The sequence below is a fragment of the Rana temporaria genome, chromosome 11, assembly GCF_905171775.1.
Source record: "Rana temporaria chromosome 11, aRanTem1.1, whole genome shotgun sequence".
Lineage (NCBI taxonomy): Eukaryota > Metazoa > Chordata > Amphibia > Anura > Ranidae > Rana > Rana temporaria.
Genome location: NC_053499.1, coordinates 2,628,230 through 2,653,428, shown reverse-complemented (window position 1 = coordinate 2,653,428; position 25,199 = coordinate 2,628,230). Strand labels below are relative to the sequence as shown.

The 25,199-nt window shown below is 44.9% G+C and overlaps 1 protein-coding gene across 1 annotated transcript; it reads left to right on the top strand.

Moving 5' to 3' along the window:
* The first annotated feature begins 12,588 nt into the window (after window positions 1-12,588).
* Window positions 12,589-25,198, top strand: LOC120917408 (vomeronasal type-2 receptor 1-like). The gene is made up of 4 exons (XM_040328683.1): window positions 12,589-12,899; window positions 21,853-22,144; window positions 24,275-25,084; window positions 25,142-25,198. The coding sequence occupies exons 1-4, from the start codon at window positions 12,589-12,591 to the stop codon at window positions 25,196-25,198; spliced, it is 1,470 nt and encodes a 489-aa protein (XP_040184617.1).
* Window position 25,199: the final 1 nt, after the last annotated feature.

The following is a 25,199-nucleotide window of genomic DNA, read 5'->3' as shown; positions in this document are numbered from 1 at the left end:
ATGGCCAATCTTGTGGCAAGTGGCATCTTGGCAGCTGCACGCTTAACTTTTCTCAGTTCATGGGCAGTTATTTTGCACCTTTGTTTTTCCACACGCTTCTTTTGTTTGATGATCACGCTTCAGAAGCTTTGCAACTTTAAGAGTGCTGCATCCCTCTGCTAGATATCTCTCTATTTTGGACTTTTCAGAGTCTGTCAAATCCTTCTTTTGGTCAATTTTGCCAAAGAAAAGGAAATTGACTAATAATTATGCACACCTGATATAGAGTGTTGATGTCATTAGACCACACACCTTCTCATTACAGAGATGTACATTACCTAATATGCCTAATCTGTAGTAGGCTTTCGAGCCTATACAGCTTGGAGTAAGACAACATGCATAAAGAGGATGATGTGGTCCAAATACTCATTTGCCTAATAATTCTGCACTCCCGGGATGTGTTAGACACATAACAAGTGTATACACATGATAATGATTGATTAATAAGCAAAAAAAAATATTTATTTATTTGGTAACGTTATTTGAAATCCAAATGTTTTTTTATTATATCCTAAAAGCATCAAGAGATCTGAAGAGGCAAAATATACTCATTGAAAAGACGCACCAGAAGATCCTTCAGAACCAGCGTAAGATGAGCTACCTCAACCAACAAAATGCTCTGCTAGAGCAGCAGCTATCGGGTCAGATTGCGGAAATGCACCGCATTCAAAAACGGATTGAGAGCTATATTTAAATTTATTTTTGTATTAAAAAAACTTATTTTTTGGAAATGTTTCATTTCTTTTTGAGATAGAGTTGTAGGTTTTTCAACACATCTAACTTCACATCAAACAAATCAACATCAACACATTTAACTTCATAATAAGCAAAAACATTTTATACTATTATTTTATTTAACATTAACCTAGGATAAACTAAAGCACACGACACAGACACGACGAACACAAAATAAACTGTTGAAAAATGAACATAACAAAAGCAACAATATATATATATATATATACAAAGAGAGAGAGAGGGAGAGCAAGAAAGAGAGAGAATGCAGATGAGCTCTTGCAGTCAGCCCAATGGTTGCAGTATAAATGCCGCAAAACAGGGTTTAACATAAGGTTCATTGTTATAGTTACACTTGCTGTTTAGATCCGGTCTGGTAGTCCGGTCTGGTAGCTTGTAGCGGAGGCTGTTGGTGGATCCGCTGTGCCAGAAAGGTCATGAAGCTTTACTCAGCATGGAGGCAGCAGCAGGAGTATTAAAATATAATATAACTAGACAATGCATTTCCTGAGGAAAATGCGAGTGGGAATGCTTAATTGGTGAGCCCCTTGCCAAAGACATTCACCATAACCACTACACTATCTTTAGGACACACAGCTTCTTTCTCTATCTGCAAAGTATAGAGTATGCTGACTTCCTGGTCGCCCCTCCCCCCTCAATAGGTTTCCCCTCCCCCCCAGGTCAGTGAGGAGGAATATTGCACTGAGGTCAGGAAAGTTATTTATGGAAAGAAATAACATTACAAACGCTTTTAATTCACAGATCTAATACATGATTTAAGCCTCCAAACAAAGCTTAATAAATCCTCAAACGTACATGCAATTGATACAACGACTACACCGTTTGAAATACACGGCCCTTGTAAACGCATCGATATGAAATTTATGTAGATAAACTTAAAAATGTGGCCATTTCTGCGATTTAGAAAAGAGCGTCTTTGTGAGTTCTGCAGCAACATTTTTTAGATAATTTCACATGAGAGTCTATGAGACATAATTTCTGGCTGTTGCTCCAATAATTAAAACTAAAATACGTATCGCAGAATTGGTCACATTGCCATAAACCAGACAAGCATAGCTACGTTTTGATCTAAAAATTGTGTATGAAAAGTAGATCTTGTGGGCGTGAGACCAATTTGTTTCCCCTTTTTGTAAAGATATTTTTAATTACAAAGATCTCCAATGTTAAGGTCACCTGACAGACTCTAAATCCCCTCCATAGGATTACATTATAACCTATTGCATTTTTGTGAAAAATTCGCAAAACGTAAATTGCGTTTTCACCAAAAAATTGTAAACGATAACGATTTGAAAAGTCATAGCCGGATAGCTAAATATTTTGTGACCGCTTTAAAGTTTTTTCAGTGTCTGTAAGTGAAAGTATGAAGTAGCTGAAACTTTTGGCATGGCATGTGAATTCAAAGGGGAAAAGGATGTTCTCATTGACTTCAATGTTTAATAAAAGGGTCTAAAAGCTTAAAATTTATAAAAGTGTAAAAAGTAGAAAAAAACTTGAAGAAGTCCCATCATTAGCTGAACGAGACGAACATTTTTACAGTTGAATGGTCTCAATAGTTGAAAGTATGCCGAAGTTACGCAGAACCAAAAAACTTAAGGAATAATAAGATTACTAAATTTACGGATATCAATACTGGAAATGTTTATTAAAGCATTCACACTAATTAAGATTAATACATTTACGGGTATCCATACTAGGAATGCTTATTAAAGCATTCCCACTAAGTATCACACAGGCATGATTTACAAGCAGTAGTGGTAATAGTAATACATAGCATAAAAACACTTGGGGAATACTTTACAGCATCAGTAGTGGTCATAGTAGTCAATAGTGTACCAAAAAATTGGGACACAGGTGTCTTGACTGAGCTGTAATAGTAGTAGTAGACATTGACAATACAGTGTCAAATCACTCGGGCAAGAGGTGCCATGATGAACAGCAGTCTTAATAAGAGTATATAGGGTGTGAAATAACTGCTGACATAGGTGTCTTGACTGGGCAGCAGAAGCAGCAGTAGTAGTATTAACAGTAGTAGTTGATACAGAGTCATATCACATGGGCAGGAGGTGCCATCATGAACAGCAGTAGGAATAGGAGTATATAGAGTGTCAAATAACTGCTGACATAGGTGTCTTGACTGGGCAGCAGCAGCAGCAGAAGCAGCAGCAGTAGTATTAACAGTAGTAGTTGATACAGAGTCATATCACATGGGCAGGAGGTGCCATCATGAACAGCAGTAGGAATAGAAGTATATAGAGTGTCAAATAACTGCTGACATAGGTGTCTTGACTGGGCAGCAGCAGCAGAAGCAGCAGTAGTATTAACAGTAGTAGTTGATACAGAGTCATATCACATGGGCAGGAGGTGCCATCATGAACAGCAGTAGGAATAGGAGTATATAGAGTGTCAAATAACTGCTGACATAGGTGTCTTGACTGGGCAGCAGCAGCAGCAGAAGCAGCAGCAGTAGTATTAACAGTAGTAGTTGATACAGAGTCATATCACATGGGCAGGAGGTGCCATCATGAACAGCAGTAGGAATAGGAGTATATAGAGTGTCAAATAACTGCTGACATAGGTGTCTTGACTGGGCAGCAGCAGCAGAAGCAGCAGTAGTATTAACAGTAGTAGTTGATACAGAGTCATATCACATGGGCAGGAGGTGCCATCATGAACAGCAGTAGGAATAGGAGTATATAGAGTGTCAAATAACTGCTGACATAGGTGTCTTGACTGGGCAGCAGCAGCAGCAGAAGCAGCAGCAGTAGTATTAACAGTAGTAGTTGATACAGAGTCATATCACATGGGCAGGAGGTGCCATCATGAACAGCAGTAGGAATAGGAGTATATAGAGTGTCAAATAACTGCTGACATAGGTGTCTTGACTGGGCAGCAGCAGCAGAAGCAGCAGTAGTATTAACAGTAGTAGTTGATACAGAGTCATATCACATGGGCAGGAGGTGCCATCATGAACAGCAGTAGGAATAGGAGTATATAGAGTGTCAAATAACTGCTGACATAGGTGTATTGACTGGGCAGCAGCAGCAGAAGCAGCAGTAGTATTAACAGTAGTAGTTGATACAGAGTCATATCACATGGGCAGGAGGTGCCATCATGAACAGCAGTAGGAATAGGAGTATATAGAGTGTCAAATAACTGCTGACATAGGTGTCTTGACTGGGCAGCAGCAGCAGCAGAAGCAGCAGCAGTAGTATTAACAGTAGTAGTTGATACAGAGTCATATCACATGGGCAGGAGGTGCCATGATGAACAGCAGTAGGAATAGGAGTATATAGAGTGTCAAATAACTGCTGACATAGGTGTCTTGACTGGGCAGCAGCAGCAGAAGCAGCAGTAGTATTAACAGTAGTAGTTGATACAGAGTCATATCACATGGGCAGGAGGTGCCATCATGAACAGCAGTAGGAATAGGAGTATATAGAGTGTCAAATAACTGCTGACATAGGTGTCTTGACTGGGCAGCAGCAGCAGCAGAAGCAGCAGCAGTAGTATTAACAGTAGTAGTTGATACAGAGTCATATCACATGGGCAGGAGGTGCCATCATGAACAGCAGTAGGAATAGGAGTATATAGAGTGTCAAATAACTGCTGACATAGGTGTCTTGACTGGGCAGCAGCAGCAGAAGCAGCAGTAGTATTAACAGTAGTAGTTGATACAGAGTCATATCACATGGGCAGGAGGTGCCATCATGAACAGCAGTAGGAATAGGAGTATATAGAGTGTCAAATAACTGCTGACATAGGTGTCTTGACTGGGCAGCAGCAGCAGCAGAAGCAGCAGCAGTAGTATTAACAGTAGTAGTTGATACAGAGTCATATCACATGGGCAGGAGGTGCCATGATGAACAGCAGTAGGAATAGGAGTATATAGAGTGTCAAATAACTGCTGACATAGGTGTCTTGACTGGGCAGCAGCAGCAGAAGCAGCAGTAGTATTAACAGTAGTAGTTGATACAGAGTCATATCACATGGGCAGGAGGTGCCATCATGAACAGCAGTAGGAATAGGAGTATATAGAGTGTCAAATAACTGCTGACATAGGTGTCTTGACTGGGCAGCAGCAGCAGCAGAAGCAGCAGCAGTAGTATTAACAGTAGTAGTTGATACAGAGTCATATCACATGGGCAGGAGGTGCCATCATGAACAGCAGTAGGAATAGGAGTATATAGAGTGTCAAATAACTGCTGACATAGGTGTCTTGACTGGGCAGCAGCAGCAGAAGCAGCAGTAGTATTAACAGTAGTAGTTGATACAGAGTCATATCACATGGGCAGGAGGTGCCATCATGAACAGCAGTAGGAATAGGAGTATATAGAGTGTCAAATAACTGCTGACATAGGTGTCTTGACTGGGCAGCAGCAGCAGCAGAAGCAGCAGCAGTAGTATTAACAGTAGTAGTTGATACAGAGTCATATCACATGGGCAGGAGGTGCCATCATGAACAGCAGTAGGAATAGGAGTATATAGAGTGTCAAATAACTGCTGACATAGGTGTCTTGACTGGGCAGCAGCAGCAGAAGCAGCAGTAGTATTAACAGTAGTAGTTGATACAGAGTCATATCACATGGGCAGGAGGTGCCATCATGAACAGCAGTAGGAATAGGAGTATATAGAGTGTCAAATAACTGCTGACATAGGTGTATTGACTGGGCAGCAGCAGCAGAAGCAGCAGTAGTATTAACAGTAGTAGTTGATACAGAGTCATATCACATGGGCAGGAGGTGCCATCATGAACAGCAGTAGGAATAGGAGTATATAGAGTGTCAAATAACTGCTGACATAGGTGTCTTGACTGGGCAGCAGCAGCAGCAGAAGCAGCAGCAGTAGTATTAACAGTAGTAGTTGATACAGAGTCATATCACATGGGCAGGAGGTGCCATGATGAACAGCAGTAGGAATAGGAGTATATAGAGTGTCAAATAACTGCTGACATAGGTGTCTTGACTGGGCAGCAGCAGCAGAAGCAGCAGTAGTATTAACAGTAGTAGTTGATACAGAGTCATATCACATGGGCAGGAGGTGCCATCATGAACAGCAGTAGGAATAGGAGTATATAGAGTGTCAAATAACTGCTGACATAGGTGTCTTGACTGGGCAGCAGCAGCAGCAGAAGCAGCAGCAGTAGTATTAACAGTAGTAGTTGATACAGAGTCATATCACATGGGCAGGAGGTGCCATCATGAACAGCAGTAGGAATAGGAGTATATAGAGTGTCAAATAACTGCTGACATAGGTGTCTTGACTGGGCAGCAGCAGCAGAAGCAGCAGTAGTATTAACAGTAGTAGTTGATACAGAGTCATATCACATGGGCAGGAGGTGCCATGATGAACAGCAGTAGGAATAGGAGTATATAGAGTGTCAAATAACTGCTGACATAGGTGTCTTGACTGGGCAGCAGCAGCAGCAGAAGCAGCAGTAGTAGTATTAACAGTAGTAGTTGATACAGAGTCATATCACATGGGCAGGAGTTGCCATGATGTACAGCAGTCTTAATAAGAGTATATAGGGTGTGAAATAACTGCTGACATAATTGTCTTGACTGATCCAAAGGAGTCATGGGAGAAAATCATGTGGTCAGATGAGACTATAATATAATTTTTTGATCATAATTTCACTAACCGTGTTCGGAGGAAGAATAATGATGAGTACCATGCCAAGAACGCCATCCCTAATGTGAAGCATGGGGGTGGTAGCATCATGCTTTGGTGGTGTTTTTCTGCACATGGGACAGGGTGACTGCACTGTATTAAGGAGAGGATGACCGGGGCCATGTATTGCAAGATTTTGGGCAACAACCTCCTTCCCTGAGTTAGAGCTTTGAAGATGGGTCGAGGCTGGGTCTTCCAACATGAGAATGACCCAAAGCACACAGCCAGGATAACCAAGGATTGGCTCTGTAAGGAGCATATCAAGGTTCTGGCGTGGCCTAGCCAGTCTCCAGACCTAAACCCAATAGAGAATCTTTGGAGGGAGCTCAAACTCCGTGTTTCTCAGCGATAGCCCAGAAACATGACTGATGTAGAGAAGATCTGTGTGGAGGAGTGGGCCAAAATCCCTCCTCCAGTGTGTGCAAAGCTGGTGTAAAACTACAAGAAATTTTTGACCGCTGTAATTGCAAAGAAAGCCTACTGTACCAAATATTAACATTGATTTTCTCTGATGTTGAAATAGTTATATTCAGCACTGTAAATACATCAGGTCCGGGGCTTCATCAGGGAATGCATGGCAAGGGACCCTTCAGCGCCCTGAACCGACGACGGGTGCCAGAAAGTCACCGCCGATCCAGGACTCATTCATCTTTATGAATGTGAGTCTGTCCACGGACTCTGTGGACAGACGGGTCCTCTTGTCCGTGACCACCCCACCTGCCGCGCTGAATGTCCGCTCAGATAGTACGCTGGAGGGGGGGCAAGACAATAACTCCAGCGCATACTGAGCGAGCTCGCGGCAGGTGTCCAATCTGGCAACCCAGTACTCCATGGGGTCGTCGGTGCTCATACTGTCAGAAGCACCGACGGACGCCATGTAGTCTGCCACCATGTGGGCCAGCCGCTGGTGGTGACTGCTGCTGCTGCTGCTGGTGGTGGTACTGGGTCGCTCGGTTTGGAAGAACATCCTCATCTCTTCCATTAGGTCCCCTGCTCGGCTGCAGCTGGGTGCAGCCACCTGCTGGGTGAGATGAGGGGGGACAACTGGAGGCCGGGGAGTTGCCTGCTCCAACCGTCTGACAATGGCTGCCTGCAGTTCCTCCATCCGGTGCTGCCTCCGGCTGGCTGGGATGAACTGCTCCAGTTTCCCCTTGCACCTGGGATCCAAAAGGGTGGCCATCCAGAAATCATCCCTCGTCTTGATGGTCTTAACCCGGGGGTCCCTCCTGAGGCATCTGAGCATGTGGGCAGCCATGGGGAAGAGCACAGCCCGCTGTGACTCCTCAATGCTGGCCAGGTTAATGAGGTGCGACTCTTCTTCCCTGAGGCTCTGCTGGTCAAACTCAGACATGCCCAACCCCCGGACTATCGGTGCCCCCAACACCGGCTCTCCCTCCTGACCAGGCCCTGACTCCGGGACGACACCAGCAACCACCTCCTCCTCCTCTTCATCATCATCCTCCTCCTCCTCCTCCTCCTCCTCCTGGTCCTGGCCCTGGTCTCGGTGGAGCATTGCTGACTCCTCCTGCTCCACCAAGGCACTCTCCCCAGCCTCGAGCAGGCGATCTAGTGTCCTCTCCAGCATGAACAGTATTGGCAGCACGCTATTGAGGCCAATTTGCTCACTGCTGACCATCTTGGTCGCCTGCTCGAAGGAGGACAACACTTGGCAGACCTGGTTTATCTGCCCCCACTGCGCACAGGCGATGAAAGGGAGTTGTGGTGAAGCCCTCTGAGTGCCTAGTTCCATCAGGTACTCCCTCACCGCCCTTTGCTGCTCCCACAACCTCTTCAGCATGTGGAGGGTGGAGTTCCACCGCGTCACACTGTCCACAATCAGCCTGTGAAGGGGCAGATTGTACTTCCGCTGCAATTTGGACAGGGACGCGGTAGCGGTTGGGGAGCGCCTGAAGTGGCTGGCAATCCTACGCGCCTTTGCCACAATGTCACTCAACCCTGGATAAGTGCGCAGGAACTTCTGCACCACCAGGTTGAGGACATGTGCCAGACAGGGCACGTGCGTCAGACTGCCAGCATGGAGGGCGGCGAGTAGGTTGCTGCCGTTATCGCAGACAACCATACCTGGCTGGAGCCTTCGGGGTGTCAGCCACTTCTGGACCTGAGCTTGAAGTGCTTTCAGCACTTCTTCTGCAGTGTGTCTCCGGTCCCCTAAACTAACAAGCTGGAGCACGGCCTGACAGCGCACGTGCCCCACACTTGAGTAGCTACGGGGGCGCTTGCTGGGAGGCTCAGCAGCTGCGGAGACAGTGGCTTGAGGGAGACCAGCAGTTCTCCCCTGGACACCCCGGGGCGGCACCACAAGATCGGTTGCCGACGATCCCTCACCGACGCCTCGGAGGGAAACCCAATGGGCCGTGAAGCTGATGTAGCGTCCCTGCCCATGCCTGCTGGTCCAGCCATCCATTGTCAGATGAACCCTGTCGCTGACAGCGTGATCCAGCGACAGGGTTACATTCTGAACAATGTGCTGGTGTAGGGCAGGGACACCAGTCCTGGCAAAGAAATGGCGGCTGGGGACACGCCATTGGGGTTGGGCCTGCTCCAACATCTGCCTGAAGGGGTTGCTGTCAACTATGTTGAAGGGCAGCAGATGTTGGGCAATAACCCTTGCCAGGAGCCCATTGAGGGAACGCACACGTCGGTCTCCAGGGGGGAAGGGAGTGGTGCGGTCAAAGGCGTCTGAAATCGACGCCTGGCGCCGGACGGCAGTGCGGGACACAGACGTGGAGGGTGCTGTGGAAGTAGAGGTCTGGCTGCCGGTACCAGTACCTCTACTAGAGGGAGCGGGGGGGCATGACCTGCTGGAAACAGATGAAGATGTGGCAGGGGCTGCTGTACCCTGCTCACTTGTGGTGGTGGCGCTGCTACCACCACCACGCTTCATCTCCTCATACAACGCCCAGTGGTTTATCCTGAGGTGCTGGTTCAGGGCTGTGGTACCCACCCGAGCCAAACACTTCCCTCTCTTCACCCTCACTTTACAAATCCGGCAGATGGCCACGGTAGGGTTGTCTGCCACCAGGGTAAAGAAATTCCAGACAGGTGACTTCAGCACCGCCCTCCTGTCAGATGGGGTGACGCTTACTTGCACCTGCTGGGATTCGGTGCGCACAGGTGGAGCTGCCTGCTGCTGCTGCTGCTGCTGCTGCTCCTCCTCCTGACACCTCCTGCTGCCATCACCAGTGGAGACCCTGACGATGGTCTCCCTGGTGGTGACCTGGCGCACCGTTTCACCAGGGTGCCTACCTTCCCCGTCGTCACTGACGTAGTGAGCCGACGCGTCAGATGGCAACCATGATGGGTCACCCTCTTCGCCCCCAGAGATGTCAGACCAAGGGCTGAGATGTGTTGGTCTGAGGGAACCACGTGACATGGAGCCTCTAGCCTGGCTCCGCTGTCCCCTCACCCACGCCTGGGTCTGACTAGGTGCTGCTGTTTCCTGCACCAAAACAGCAGCACCAGTTTGAAGGGATGTCTCTGGGATACTGCCAGCAGGTATCCCATCCTCCTCATCCATCCCTTCAAAAAGGTCCTGACCATCAGGACAGAGCTGGAGGTCTGCCTGATGCATGGCCTCCCCCAAGAGATCCCTATCACTGTCGCTGTCGAACAGTAAGATGCTGGACTCTTGGGGGCTGGGGGGGGGGTAGTACAGGCAACGGTGTAATGGTGGTACTACTGTGAGTCGGGACCGACGACTCAGTGGCACTGCTGTGCCCCATGTAGTCCACCACTACTTGAGCCTGAGATGGCAATATCGGGCGGCTGCCCGATGGGAAGAACTCCCGGATCAGGCGTACTCCCCTTGCACCCGATCCTCTACCACTAGTAGGGGCACGAGAGGTACCCCGTGCTGGCAGCGATCCAGCACTGGGAGTAACTCCCCTACCCCTACTGCCACGGCCACGGATGCCGCTCATAATTGCTGATATGTGTGTGGGGGGGTTAAACTTTATTGGGGGGGAAAATGTGAACAAAATGTGTTTTTGTGTTTTTTTTACAAGACAGGCACGCAGACAAAGACGTACACAGACAGCTACTAAACTATAAGAAAAGTAGTACACCAGACAAGGACTACAAAATTAAAGAAAAAAAAAAAAAGCACTAAACAAACACTAACTTTTTTTTTTTTTTTTTTTTTTAAACACAAAACACAGACACTAAACACACACTAAGCTAAGCTAGATGAAATAAATGTACACTAACAGTGTGTACACTTACTACACAAAATTTAACTAAACTGAACACAAAACTTAGCTTTTATAAAAGCTCTTTAGGGAAAACTAAACAAAATTTGAACTGAGATGCCTATCAAATATCACTGAACAGTGAACCTGCAAGATCTGACAGTAACACAAGATGAACAAAACTTAGCTTTTAGAAAAGCTCTTTTATAAAGCTCAGATCAATATGTGTTCTGAAATCTCTTGCAAATATAACTGAACAGGGAGGATTGCAGGATCAAACAGTAACACAAATGAAAAAAACAGCACAAAACAGCACAAAACGTAGCTTTGAAAAAAGCTCTTGGGTCTATTGCTTTGAAAAAAGCAGTTGATATACTGGAAAAGATCCACTGGAATCACTAAATAGCAATGCTGGTGATGATCTAAATCAATCAAGAACAAAGACACAGGAAACCAGGAAACCAGGAACACAGAAACAGCCTCCACACTCTATAGCAAGCTTCTGAATCTGCAATGAAATGGTGCTGGGAGTGAGCTTATATAATGTCCATGCAGGCAGGTTCCTATTGGTTGCTAACCTGTGACGAGTGTGGAAGGAGAACTCTGATTGGCTCTGATGCAAAAGGGCGGAGCAAATAATCGCGCAATATTCCTATTGCCGAATATTCGCATTGCGATTATTCGGCAATATAAAATGATCGCTTCAGCTACTCGGCCCAATGGCTCTAATCATACCAGCAATGCTTTCAGACGTCTATGGAGATCACTAGGATGTGATCTGTTTTAAAAATGAAACTGTAAAAATCGCTCTGATGCGGAAGATCGGGGCGAGGAAAATAATCGCGCGATATTGCGTTTGCCGAATAATCGCATTGCGATCTTTCTGGAAAATTCAATGAACGCTTCAGCTACTCGGCCCAGGGTCTCTAATGATACCAGCAATGCTTTTAGACGTCGATGGAGATATCTAGGATGTGATCTGATTCAAAAAAAATCAGATGGTCCAGATGGTCACCAGTCATCTCTATGACCGTCGGAGGCCCGGGCACGACGTTATGACAACAATTCTAGACCTCCTCTGTAACTCGAAAATAGTAACCTGTAAAAAATGTTAAAGCGTCACCTATGGAGATTTTTAAGTACCGAAGTTTGGCGCCATTCCATGAGTGTGCGCAATTTTAAAGCGTGACATGTTAGGTATCTATTTACTCGTCGTAACATCATCTTTCACATTATACAAAAAAATTGGGCTAACTTTACTGTTTTGTTATTTTTTAATTCATGAAACCGTTTTTTTCCCCAAAAAAACGCAATTGAAAAATTATTGCACAAATACCGTGTGAGAAAAAAAGTTGCAATGACCGCCATTTTATTCCCGAGGGTGTCTGCTAAAAAAAATATATATAATGTTTGGCGGTTCTGATTAATTTTTTAGCAAAAAAAATTAGATTTTTACATGAAGGAGAGAAGTGCCAAAATAGGCCTGGTATACAAGTGGTTAAATAACGATTTTTTTTTTCGAAAATATTAAATTCTGAACGAAACATACCGCACATGTCTAGAAGCAGTTATAGCTGCAAAGGTTGAACCCTACCGACTAAGACTGGGATGTCATTAAAGTTCATGTAAAGACAGGCGTCCCAATACTTTTGATAGTATAGTGTAACTTTAATGCCTGCTGATAACATTTAAAAAAAGACTCAATTACAAATGTTTGTCTCTTCTCTTTCTGCTGTTCAAAAATAAAATAAAAATATGATATTAACAGAAAATGTTATCGAAAATTAAATCGTTTTATATAACTGTTTCTAAATGCGGGGCCCTTTGTCTTGTCTTACACGGCACTCTATATAAGATAAGAGGACGCAGGTTTATTCCATAGACAGACATGATCTGTAGCCTTGTGTGTCCCCAGATAATGTTATACCGGGTTGTAGTGACCTCCCTTCATCTCCTTGCTGGTGTGTTGTGTAGATTTCTACTGACATCTCATACACCGATTGGAGAATTGTGTGTGCTCCTCCTGTGTGTGACGCCTTGTACCGCCGAGAACCCAGGAGCGGCACCAACCAACGTGCCGGTGGCAGCCGCCGTACATGAAGACTACGAGTATTATCAGGATGGAGACGTCATCATCGGAGGGGTCTTCACCGTCAATAGCCATTTAAAGGGAATTGCCTATGATTTGCTACCTCTTACCAAAACTTTTTTTATGATGCTGTGCTTAAAGTGAGTATATCTTTTTTTTATATACTTTTTATTAATGTTGGAACACTTCAAATACATGTAAAATTTAACAGAATCACAGTGTGTCACCGGTAAGTGCCCTTTTCCAAAACTCAAACCCTTGTTTTCACTTTTTTTTCTCACCCGTTGTCCTAAAATTTACCAAAACCATGTAGTAAAAGGGCCTATTATAAACTGAAACTCTTAGGCCCGGATTCTCAAAGGAGATACGACGGCGTATCTACAGATATGCCGTCATATCTCTGAGTCTGAGCCGTCGTATTTATGCGCCTGATTCTTAGAATCAGTTACGCATAGATTTCTATTAGATCCGACCGGCGTAAGTCCCTTACGCCGTCGGATCTTAACTGCATATTTACGCTGGCTGCTAGGGGCGTGTGCGCCGATTTACGCCTAGAAATATGTAAATCAGCTAGATACGCGAATTCACGAACGTACGCCCGGCTGACACAGTACAGATACGCCGTTTACGTTAGGCTTTTCCCGGCGTAAAGTTACCCCTGCTATATGAGGCGTACATGCGGCGCACCAATGTTAAGTATGAACGTCGTTCCCGCGTCAAATTTTGAAAATTTTACGTCATTTGCGTAAGTCGTCCGTGAATGGGGCTGGACGTAATTTACGTTCACGTCGAAACCAATACGTCCTTGCGGCGTACTTTGGAGCAATACACACTGGCATATGTCCACGGACGGCGCATGCGCCGTTCGTAAAAAGCGTCATTTACGTGGGGTCACATAACATTTACATAACACATGCCCACATCTTCCACATTTGAATTAGGCGCGCTTATGCCGGCCTATTTACGCCACACCACCGCAACTTACGGAGCAAGTGCTTTGAGAATACTGCACTTGCCCGTCTAAGTTGCGGAGGCGTAGCGTAAATAGGATACGTTACGCCCGCACAAAGATGCGCGCACCTACGAGAATCTGGCCCTCAAGGTTTGACCTCATATTAGATGGTTTTGGTAAATCTGAAGACAAAAATCTGCAGAAAATGTAATAGTGTGTATGGGGGCCTAATTCTGATCTCAAGCAATCCCTTTGCAACCATATCATGTCTACATACTGTACACTCTAACAATGGCTGCATGGTATTTCTCAGGGTGCTTCCTGATGGTGACCACGGCATTGTGTAATGTGTGGTGTAAGGGACACTTGTGATCTCCATTAAAAGCTTTGGCAGAGGTGACAACACAAGGAAGCAATTAGGAGATGGGGACAGAGCTTTACCACCCTATAACACCCTGAGCAAGGACCTCTATGGCGGGATCACCAGCAGGGCTGCTGTTAGAAATCACGGGGCCCGGTACAGCCTACCTGGCAGGGCCCCCCTCAATAATATATATATAAAAAAAATCACAATAAATATACTAAAATCATTCTTTGCGGACACACAGATAACAGAGAAACTGTGTGAATTAGCCCTTTTTTAAAATAGTTTTCAACATTTTTGAACAAAAACATTTTATATATTTTTTTTTTAAATAAATGTATTTTATTTTACAATTTTTACTAATTATTTTTATACAATTTTAATTTTTTTTTTATTTTTTTTACAATGGATTAAAACAATACAGAGTTATTTTTTTATTCATTTTTTAACAGGACAAGGAAGCCAGCAGTTGTGTCTGTGTCTCTCCCTGCAACAGTTAAAAGTCGGCAGGAGGCTTTTCACTTGCTGCCGAGAGCCGCGCAGGGCATCCTGTAATTGCCCCTCCTCCCCTCTGGTGTTTGGGCCCCCCTGTGTGCCCGGGCCCCCTACAGGAGGACTGGTGGTCCCCCCCTATCAGCGGCCCTGATCACCAGGCTTTAGTTTAATGAAAGCGGCAGATATACAAAAGACTGAAAACGACTTTTGACAATAACATGTTGAAGCTTCTGTGAGATTTTAGTGATTGGGGTCACGCCTATTTTTAATATCAGGTTACGTCTGATTGCTTTCCGGTGTGTGAAGTCTAACACGGCATTGCTCTAGTTTCATCTCTTCCATTGTATCCTCAGCATTCATCCCGGCTTTGTCTTTGAACACACAGTGTATTCCTGGGCAGGGTGAAGACCGCGCCGGTGTCATCCCAATCGACGCGGACACCTTTGCTTTTTAAAGCGGAAGTAAACCCATCGGTCTGATAGTTTAAAAAAACAGTTAACATTCCCGGCATGCCGGAAATGCTAGCTGTCAATTTGCTTGTGCTCTCAACCAAACTGTCAAACAATCCAATGGCTGGTTTCATAACTTATCACATGTGCAGCATCATGGCAGTTGCAGATTAAACAGAGGCCAAGATGGCAGCTTCCTTGGCCAAAAAACGATAGGAGGGTTCACTTCACCCAGGAAAGCGATCAGACGTAACCTGATATTAAAAATAGACGTGATCCCAATCACTAAAATCTCATAGAAGCTTCAACATGTTGATGTCAAAAGTAATTTTCAATCTCTATAAATCTGCAGCTTTCATTAACCACTTCAGCCCCGGAAGGTTTACCCCCCCCCCCCCCCCTTAATGACCAGGCCATCAAAATCTTGAGGGTTTAGGTGATCGCTTTTTCTTTTCATAGGCGGATATCTTCATCTTGTGATACGTTAAGAATTCCATTTTAAAATTAAGTGCCGACGACGCTCCATGGAAATGTACTGTGGCAGGGCAGCATCCTGTACTTGTACAAGGAATTCTGTACTTCCTGGTCTGGGACGTGCAAGTGTGCCACTGGCGCCCCCCTCTCACTGTGATTGGACACAGCGAGGAGCCAATCAGTGGGTCCGGTGGACGTAATGTCCGCCGATGCCCACCGATCGTTCGGGAGACAGGGGCAGAGAGGCGGTCTGCCTATGTAAACAAGACAGATCATCATTCTGTGATCCTGTGCTTCTGCCAAGCAGGGACATGGATCTCTGCATTCCCACAGTAGCACCTTCTCCACACAGTTAGTAAGCACCCCCTAGGAACACATTTAACCCTTTGATCGCCCCTAGATGTTAACCCCTTCCCTGCCAGTGTCATTTGTGTATTGAGAGATCATATTTTTTAGCACTGATCATTAGACATGTGCACTGGCCAAAAATGTGTTAGAGGTAGATTCACGTAGGACTTACGCCGACGTATCTTCTTAGTCCACAGATGGGCAATCGTATCTATGCGCCGTATTCTTTAAACCAGATACGCCTGAATTCGGGCTCCATCCGACCGATGTAAGTCTCCTACGCCGTCGTATCTTGGGTGCATATTTACGCTGGCCGCTAGGGGCGCTTCCATTGATTTATGCGTTGAATATGTAATTGACCTAGATACGCCGATTCACGAACGTACTTGCGGCCGTCGCAGTAAGCTACACCGTTTACGTAAGGCGTACGTCCGACATAAAGTTATCCCACCTAAAGTAGGGTATGGACGTCGGAACAGCCTTCGTATTTTACGTTGTTTACGTAAGTCGTACGTGAATGGGGCTTGGCGTAGGTTACGTTCACGTCGTACGCATTGAGCCGTCGTTTCCTAGGGAGTATATGCGACGTGATTGTGAGCATGCGTGCGCATGCGCCGTTCGTTCGGCCATTAATTTACATGGGGTCACGGTTAATTTGAATACAAGAAGCCCACTACCTTCCAAATTTGAATTAGGCGGGCTTACGCCCGCCCATTTACGCTACGCCGCCGTAACTTAGGGAGCAAGTGCTTTGTGAATACTGCTCTTGCCTCTCAGAGTTACGTCGGCGTAGCGCATATGAGATGCGCTACGCCCGCTCAACGATACGCCGAGCTACCTGAATCTAGCTCTTAGTTTTCATCTCATTCGTCTTTTTTTTTACTTCAATTCTTCGGGTCATTGGTAAATTTGAAAATCCGAAAATTAAAAAGAAATAACGAACTAATAATAACTAACTATTAAACTAGACATGTGTACTGGCCAAATAGTTTAATTTAATAGTTAGTTATTGTTAGTTAGTTAGTTATTTTTTTGAATTTTCAGATTTTCAAATTTACGAATGCTTTAAGCTTTATAAAATCACTGCTCATTTAAAGATAATCTTTCTTTACAAACTTTTTTGCATTGATGCATGTCCCCCAGATCAGGACCTAGACCCCCCCCCCCCCCATACCCTTTGTACTGTATACCTAATAACTTGCATATAAACCTTCAAAATGGGCCCTTTGGATTTTTCAAGTTTGGGTCCCATATTTTTTAATAGGGTTCGTTGTTCGGCTGCGAACAGGGGGTGTTCAGCCTATCTCTATTTACTATTTTTGTCATTGACTTACACCTTTAAGCTGATAAGGGGTTGACTATCTTACTCTAGCGTATTCTAGAAATTATGCAGAGGCTAAGGCAGCATGATTTGGACAGGGATTGGATGTGGGCCTGAAAGGACAGTTCAGTGTCTAGGGTTACCCCTAGCACCCTGGCATGCAGGGACGGACTGAAAGTTGTGCCATTGATCTTGATAGAGATCGTGGGGGAGGAAATATTATGAGCTCAGGTTTTAGATAGATTCAGTTTGAGGAAGTGGTGTGACATTCAGGCTGATATGTCTGTTAGTAAATTACTGATGTGTGAGGAGACTGATGGGGTGGGCTGAGGGGTAGAGAGATAGATTTGGGTGTCATCAGCATATAAATGGTTGTGACCCAGGGAGGATGTGTAGATTGAGAATAGTAGAGGTCCAAGGACAGAACCTTGGGGGACACCAATAGTAATGCCCTGTACACATGACCGGTTTTCCCATCTGATAACAAACCAATGGTTTTCCCAACGGAATTCCTCTCAAGCCCGCCTTGCATACAAACGGTCACACAAAAGTCTGGTGAACATTTGACTGCAAAGAACGCGGTGACAAAAAAGACTACGATGCACCAAGAAAATTAAGTTAAATGCTTCTGAGCATGCGTTGAATTGTTTCCGAACATGCACGTTTTTTTCCCCTCGGAAAAGCATACAGACGAATGGTTTTCCCGCCAGGATTTTTTCCTGACGGTAAAAAAGAGATCCTGCTCTCTTTTTTGGTCCGTCAGTATTCCCGTCTGAAAAAACGGCTGTGTGTAGGAGGCACAAGAGGTGTTGGAGAGGAGGAAGTAGAGTTGTAAGTGACACTGAAGGTGCGGTGAGTTAGGTAAGATTCGAACCAATGGAGAGAACAGCCATGGATACCAAGCACGTTTTTTGAGGAGGAGGGGGTTATAAACTGTATCAAAGACAGCGGAGAGGTCCAAGAGTGAGCGTACAGAATAATGACCATTGGTTTTAGCGGTTATTAAGTCGTTTGTGAGCTTTAGGAGAGCAGTTTCTGTGGAGTGCTGTGGATGAAATCCAGACTGAAGAGGATCAAGAAGGTAATTCTCAAGGAGGTGGCGGCTCGGTTGTAGTCAGTTGTAGACTAAACGTTCAAGGAGTTTGGAGGCAAAAGAGAGTATGGAGATGGGTCTTAGGTTGTTAAAGCGGAGGTTCACCCATGGAGAACACATTTTCCCCTTAGATTAATGCTCGTTTTGTCTAGGGGAATCGGCTAGTTGTTTTAAAATATGATCCGTACTTACGGTTTACGAGATGCATCTTCTCCGTCGCTTCCGGGTATGGGCTGCGGGACTGGGCGTTCCTTCTTGATTGACAGTCTTCCGAGAGGCTTCCGACGGTCGCATCCATCACGTCACGATTTTCCGAAAGAAGCCGAACGTCGGTGCGCAGGCGCAGTATAGAGCCGCACCGACGTTCGGCTTCTTTCGGCTACTAGTGACGCGATGGATGCGACCGTCGGAAGCCTCTCGGAAGACTGTCAATCAAGAAGGAACGCCCGCTCCCGAAGACCCATACCCGGAAGCGACGGAGAAGATGCATCTCGAAAACGGGTAAGTACTGCTCATATTTTAAAACAAATAGCCGATTCCCCTAGACAAAACGAGCATCCAGCTATGGGGAAAAAAAGGAAAAAAAACACAAATGGGTGAACTCCCGCTTTAAGATTGGTGGGTCCTGTGAGGCCTTTTTTGGGATGGGAGTGACTAGTGCATGTTTCAGAGGGTTGGGTAAGATGCCAGTAGAGAGGGAGAGGTTGAAGATGTGAGTTAAAGAGTGTAGGATAGAGTCAGTGGGTGACCGTAGTATTTGAGAAGGAATGGGGTCCAGCGGGCAGGAGGTTAGGTGGGGGGGTTACAAAAAAGTTTATTGAAAGTGTAGAAAGGAGATATCTGCATAGTGGAAGAGATCTCCAAACAAATTGTCTCAATCTTTTTTTTTTTTAAGTTATTAGCAATCTCCTGGGCATTGAGTAAATTAGTGGGTGGAGGTAATGGTGGACGGAGTAGAGTGTTAAAGGTAGATAAGAGTTGACGGGGACTGCGTGAAAAGGTGTTAATGAGAGTGATAAAGTAAGTCTGTTTGGCAGCGTGGAGACAGGAATGGTATTTTTGGAGGGCACATTTATATTGGCTGAAATCTTCCTGTTACTTTGTATTTTGCCACAGATGCTCAAGAGCATGGCTCTGTTTTTTGAGGCTTCTGCTATTGTCTGTCTGCCAGGGTTGTAGCGGTCGGGGGCTGATTCTGTGCATAGTGAGGGGGGGGGGGGCCAAGGTGGATGACAGTGAACTGTTGTAGATAAAGGTACTTTGGCTATAATGACCATATCTCTGCCTGTTGCCTCTACTGACCCTGGACTGTTCATGGACCATGTTCATGCCTGTTACCTGAAGGCCAGCCTTCTGCTTATACTGACCCTGGCCTGTTTATGGACCATGGAAAGTAGCAAAGGACGGATGGACGGCCGCACACCAAAGAACACTTTATTGAAGGAACATAAGCAAACACCGCAAATACACAGCAGAAATCAAAAACAGCCGACGCGTTTCACACTTGGTTAGTGCTTATTCATGGCCATGTGTGACATGTGTGACAGCTCAAGAGTTCTTTGGTGTGAGGCCGTCCATCCGTCCTTTGCTACTTTCCATTGCCTAGTGCATTGCCAGCACCCACATCCACCTGGACTTATCCACAATTGCACTTGGGATTTCCCTGGAGCGGTGAACCCCACCTCGCTCTGTTTATGGACCATATTCCTGCCTTCAGCCTGGACCAATGCTCTTCTCTGCAGACAAACTACTCTACTAAAACCACAGGTAATTTATTGTGTACTCTTTGTTCAGCTCGGCTGTAAAAAAAAGTCTGACACATGTGGTATTTCCATACTCAGGAGTAGTAGTAGAATGTATTCTGGGGTGTAATTCTTGGTATGTCCATGCTGTGTGTTAGAATTATCTTATAAATTGACAACTTTCTGTTAAAAAAAAGAGAGACGTTTTCTTGGGGAAACTTGGGGAAAAAAATGACACGTTCAAAAAACTCATTATGCCTAATAGAATATACATTTCATTTTCTTTAAACTTATGTCAAAAACTTGGGGGAAAAAATGACATGTTCAAAAGACTCATTATGCCTAATAGAATATATATTTCATTTTCATTAAACGTATGTCAAAAACTTGGGGGGAAAAACGACATGTTCAAAAGACTCATTGGGCCAGATTCACAAAGAGATACGACGGTGTATCTCCAGATACGCCGTCGTATCTCTGACTTACATTGGTCCTATCTATGCGTCTGATTCATAGAATCAATTACGCATAGATATGGCTAAGATCCGACAGTGTTACACTGCGTTACACTGTCGGATCTTATTTTCAATTTGAAAATGGCGCCGGGGGCGTTCCCGCTGATTTACGTTGAATAATATGTAAATCAGCGAGATACGCAAATTCACGAACGTACGCGGACCCGACGCAGTGTTCTTACGTCGTTTCCGTAGCGGCTTTCCCGGCGTATACTTACCCCTGCTTCGATGAGGCGCAGCCAATGTTAAGTATAGCCGGCGTTCCCGCGTCGAATTTGAATTTTTTAACGTCGTTTGCATAAGTCGTTCTCGAATACGGACGGACGTCGTTTACGTAAGCGTCGAAACCACTGACGTCCTAGCAACGTCAGTGGGAGCAATGCACGCCGGGAAATTTCGCGGACGGCGCATGCGCATTTAAATCGGGCGCGGGAACGCGCCTGATTTAAATAGTACACTCCCCCTAGCCGCGGAATTTGAATTTCGCCGGGGGATTTGCGATCCGCCGCCGCAAGTTTGGAGGTAAGTGGTTTGTGAATTACCCACTTGCCTCCCAAACTTGCGGGAGCGGATCTTAAATCAGGTAGATCGAGCGGATCTAAAGATCCGCTGATCTACGTGAATCTGGCCCATTATGCCTAAGGGAATATACATTTTATTTTCCTTAAACATATGTCAAAAACTTGGGGGGGGGGAAATGACAATGCCTAATAGAATATACATTGGTGTGTTTGCGTTCCAAAATATGGTCATTGTGTGGGTGTTTTCATTGTCTTGGTGCTCCAGGGCCTTCAAAATGTGTTAGGTAGTCAGAAAATTAAATGTGTAATCTATGCCCCTAGAACACCAAGAATGTTCATTTGGGTAGTATTTGTACTGTCCTGGCATTTTTTGGGCCTTAAGAAATTTGGCAGACTCTATAAACTTCACACAGACTAAATAATATACACCGATTCGGGTTATTTTTAGCAAAGAATAGTAGAAGTGTAGTTTTTAGCCTAATTTTATGAAGACAAATTACTTATTTGCAAAATTTTATAATAGTAACTAAGAAAACCAATTTTTTTTTAAAAATGTTGGTATTTTTTTTACTGATATCGCAAAAAAAAAAAAAAAAAACAGTGGTGATATGAGAACACAAAAATAAATTCTCAGCTCTCATAAGACAAATATGTACCAATTCTTCTAAGTTGCTAATAAACGACAAAAATGGCTGCATATGAAGTTTCAATTAGAGACAGATCACCTGAAAGGAAACAACTTCTGCTGGGCTCTATTTAGAAAATTCACAGTGTGCTGGAAATAAACCTTCTTTCTCAGTTTTCTGTTTTGTTTTGCAGTCCTCAGCCACACTTTTATAAGGATCTGTTGACTTTCTTTTTTGCCATTGATGAAATTAACAAGAACCCTACAATGTTACCAAATATTACTCTTGGATATCACCTGTATGACTCCTGTGCGGAAACCAGGAAGGCGATAAAAAACACATTGCAGATTTTATCCGGACCGGGAAAGATGGTCCCAAATTTCTCCTGCAGGGAACGTAAAAAAATACTGGGCTTCATTGGAGACCAGAGCTCTGCAACCACCACATCTATAGCACAGATATTGGGCTTATATCGGTATGTACAGGTGAGTAAAAAACTTTTTTATTTCAGAATTTTTGCTGACTTAAACACAGTTTATATTGTGAGCAGTGGCGGCTGGTGCTCAAATTTTTTTGGGGGGCGCAAAAAAAATAATCAATTGCTGCCACTGTGCCCATCAAACGCAGCCACTGTGCCCATCAATTGCCGCCAGTTTGCCCCATCAAATGCAGCCAGATTGCCCCATCAAATAATGCCAGTTTGCCCCATTAAATGCCACCAGTTTGCCCCATCAAATGATGCCGGTTTGCTCCATCAAATGTAGCCAGTTTGCCAAATCAAATGTTGTCAGTTTGCCCCATCAAATGCCACCAGTTTGCCCAATCAAATGATGCTGGTTTGTCCCATCAAATGTAGCCAGTTTGCACATCAAATGATGGCAGTTTGCCCCATCAAATGTAGCCAGTTTGCACATCAAATGATGGCAGTTTGCCCCATCAAATGATGCCAGTTTGCCTCATCAAATGCCGCCAGTTTGCCCCATCAAATGCCTCCAGTTTGCCCCATCAAATGATACCGGTTTGCCCCACCAAATGCAGCCAGTTTGCCCCATCAAATGATGCCGGTTTGCCCCATAAAATGATGCCAGTTTGCCCCATCAAATGATGCTGATTTGCCCCATCAAATGATGCCAGTTTGCCCCATAAAATGAGGCCGGTTTGCCTATCAAATGCCTCCAGTTTGCCCCATCAAATAATGCCAGTTTGCCCCATCAAATGCCACCAGTTTGCCCCATCAAATGATGCTAGTTTACCCCATCAAATGATGCCGGTTTGCCCATCAAATGCCTCCAGTTTTCCCCATCAAATAATGCCAGTTTGCCTCATCAAATGCCGCCAGTTGCCCCATCAAATGCCTCCAGTTTGCCCCATCAAATGATACCGGTTTGCCCAATCAAATGCAGCCAGTTTGCCCCATAAAATGATGCCAGTTTGCCCCATCAAATGATGCTGGTTTTCCCCATCAAATGATGCCAGTTTGCCCCATCAAATGATGCCGGTTTGCCCATCAAATAATGCCAGTTTTCCCCATCAAATAATGCCAGTTTGCCTCATCAAATGCTGCCAGTTTGCCCCATCAAATGCCTCCAGTTTGCCCCATCAAATGATACCGGTTTGCCCAACCAAATGCAGCCAGTTTGCCCCATAAAATGATGCCAGTTTGCCCCATCAAATGATGCTGGTTTTCCCCATCAAATGATGCCAGTTTGCCCCATCAAATGATGCCGGTTTGCCCATCAAATGCCTCCAGTTTGCCCCATCAAATAATGCCAGTTTGCCCCATCAAATGCCACCAGTTTGCCCCATCAAATGATGCTAGTTTGCCCCATCAAATGATGCCGGTTTGCCCATCAAATGCCACCAGTTTGCCCCATCAAATAATGCCAGTTGCCCCATCAGATGCTGCCAGTTTGCCCCATCAAATTCAGCCAATTTGCTCCCACCGCGTGGCACTTTCCTTTCTTGGGTCAGCGCCATCCTCCACACTCCCTCCGGAGTCCTCAATGTCTTCTCCCGTCCTCTTCATGTCGCTTCAGCCAATCAGGTCACCGGTAACCATACCCGGTGCACCTGATTGCCTGACAGGCGGGTCAGTGTTAGGGAAGCGATTCCCTATCACAGCACTACGTAAGCAGCGAACGCACAGCAGTGCGCTCGCTGCTTAACAATTTGGAAGCCTATTAGAGCAGATGGCTCTAATCAGGCACTTCCAAAACACCCCCCACCGCTGTAATTCAGATGGCCGGCACTCGACAAGGGGCCGGACACGTGAATAGTGGATGGCAGCGGCGACAATATCTATTCTTAAATGACGGGTGCAGATGAGAGGGGGCGGCGCTCCTGCGCCCACTATGGATGCACTGCCACTGATTGTGAGCAGGTCTAAGTTTAATTTTGGTTCTTCTGTATGTATTTTTTTATATTTTTAACAAAAATCATTGATTATCGGCATGTCTTCTCGTGGCCTGGTAGCCATCATGGGGTTTAGAGATCAACGTGCCATTGTTCCCACTGATTATAAAAAAACATCTGCTGAAAAGTGAAATGTAATGTTTGACCAGCCAGGTTTTTATGTATCATGCTGCTTTGCAGCATTGTCAATTCATGTTTTATAGATCAGTTATGGTGCAACCTGTCCAACACTGAAAGACAAGAGGGTCTTCCCAACCTTGTTCCGGATGGTACGAAACGATTTTGTCATTTATTCGAACTTGGCTCAAATGCTGAAGCACTTTGGATGGAACTGGATAGGAATTATTAGATCTGATGATGACGGTGGGAGAGAAGAGTTCATGGTTTTAAGGAGAGTCATGAATATCTATAAAATTTGTATTTATTTTGAATTAATAGTTGATGGCCACGCCTCCCAAATTACAAAACTGGATGAACAGGCAGATTCTTTTAAACAGATGCCTCTCAACGTCATTGTACTTTGTGGGACGTTGTTTGATTTTGAGGTTGACCTTTTACATTTTCTAAGAGGTTATATAGATGACAGAACAGTCATCCTTGACCCTACTTGGGCAACAAACATTCCCCTCATTGGTAAACACCCAGAAATATTTAATTGTAGTTTGTCCTTTGGGGCCAAGTCCACAAGTATTGCAGAATTTCAGAACTTTGCTAATGAATTCCAACCTCATAAGAAACCAAAAGACAAATTACTTGAAGATCTGTGGATAAATGAATTTGGTTGTTTTTCTGTAGATAAACGCAAAAATCATCACTTTGAATATCTATTTAAAAGGTCACTTCATGAGTGCAATGGCACAGAACACATTACTGATATCCAACACTTATTCCATGGCGGTAATGCCCACCAAGTGTATCTCGCGGTTTACTCTATGGCCACCGCCTTACATGATATGCTTGGATTCATGAAGACACAAACATCTGGAAGTCAGTTATTTAGCTTTAAACCCCAGGTGAGTGAAGCCTCGATAAATGTAATTATATCTAAACCTTTTCCCTCCCCTCTTTAGACAAAGGGCAATGTACTAGGTTGGATGCGGATATCTCTCTGGAAGAGGTGCAGGTAGC

Bases quoted from the DNA above. Each gene is read 5' to 3' on its own strand.
- LOC120917408 (XM_040328683.1), top strand. From the start codon at position 12,589: ATGTTATACCGGGTTGTAGTGACCTCCCTTCATCTCCTTGCTGGTGTG. The intron at 12,900-21,852 runs GTGAGTATATCT...TTTGTTTTGCAG, and splicing joins TTTATGATGCTGTGCTTAAA to TCCTCAGCCACACTTTTATA. The intron at 25,085-25,141 runs GTGAGTGAAGCC...TCCCCTCTTTAG, and splicing joins TATTTAGCTTTAAACCCCAG to ACAAAGGGCAATGTACTAGG.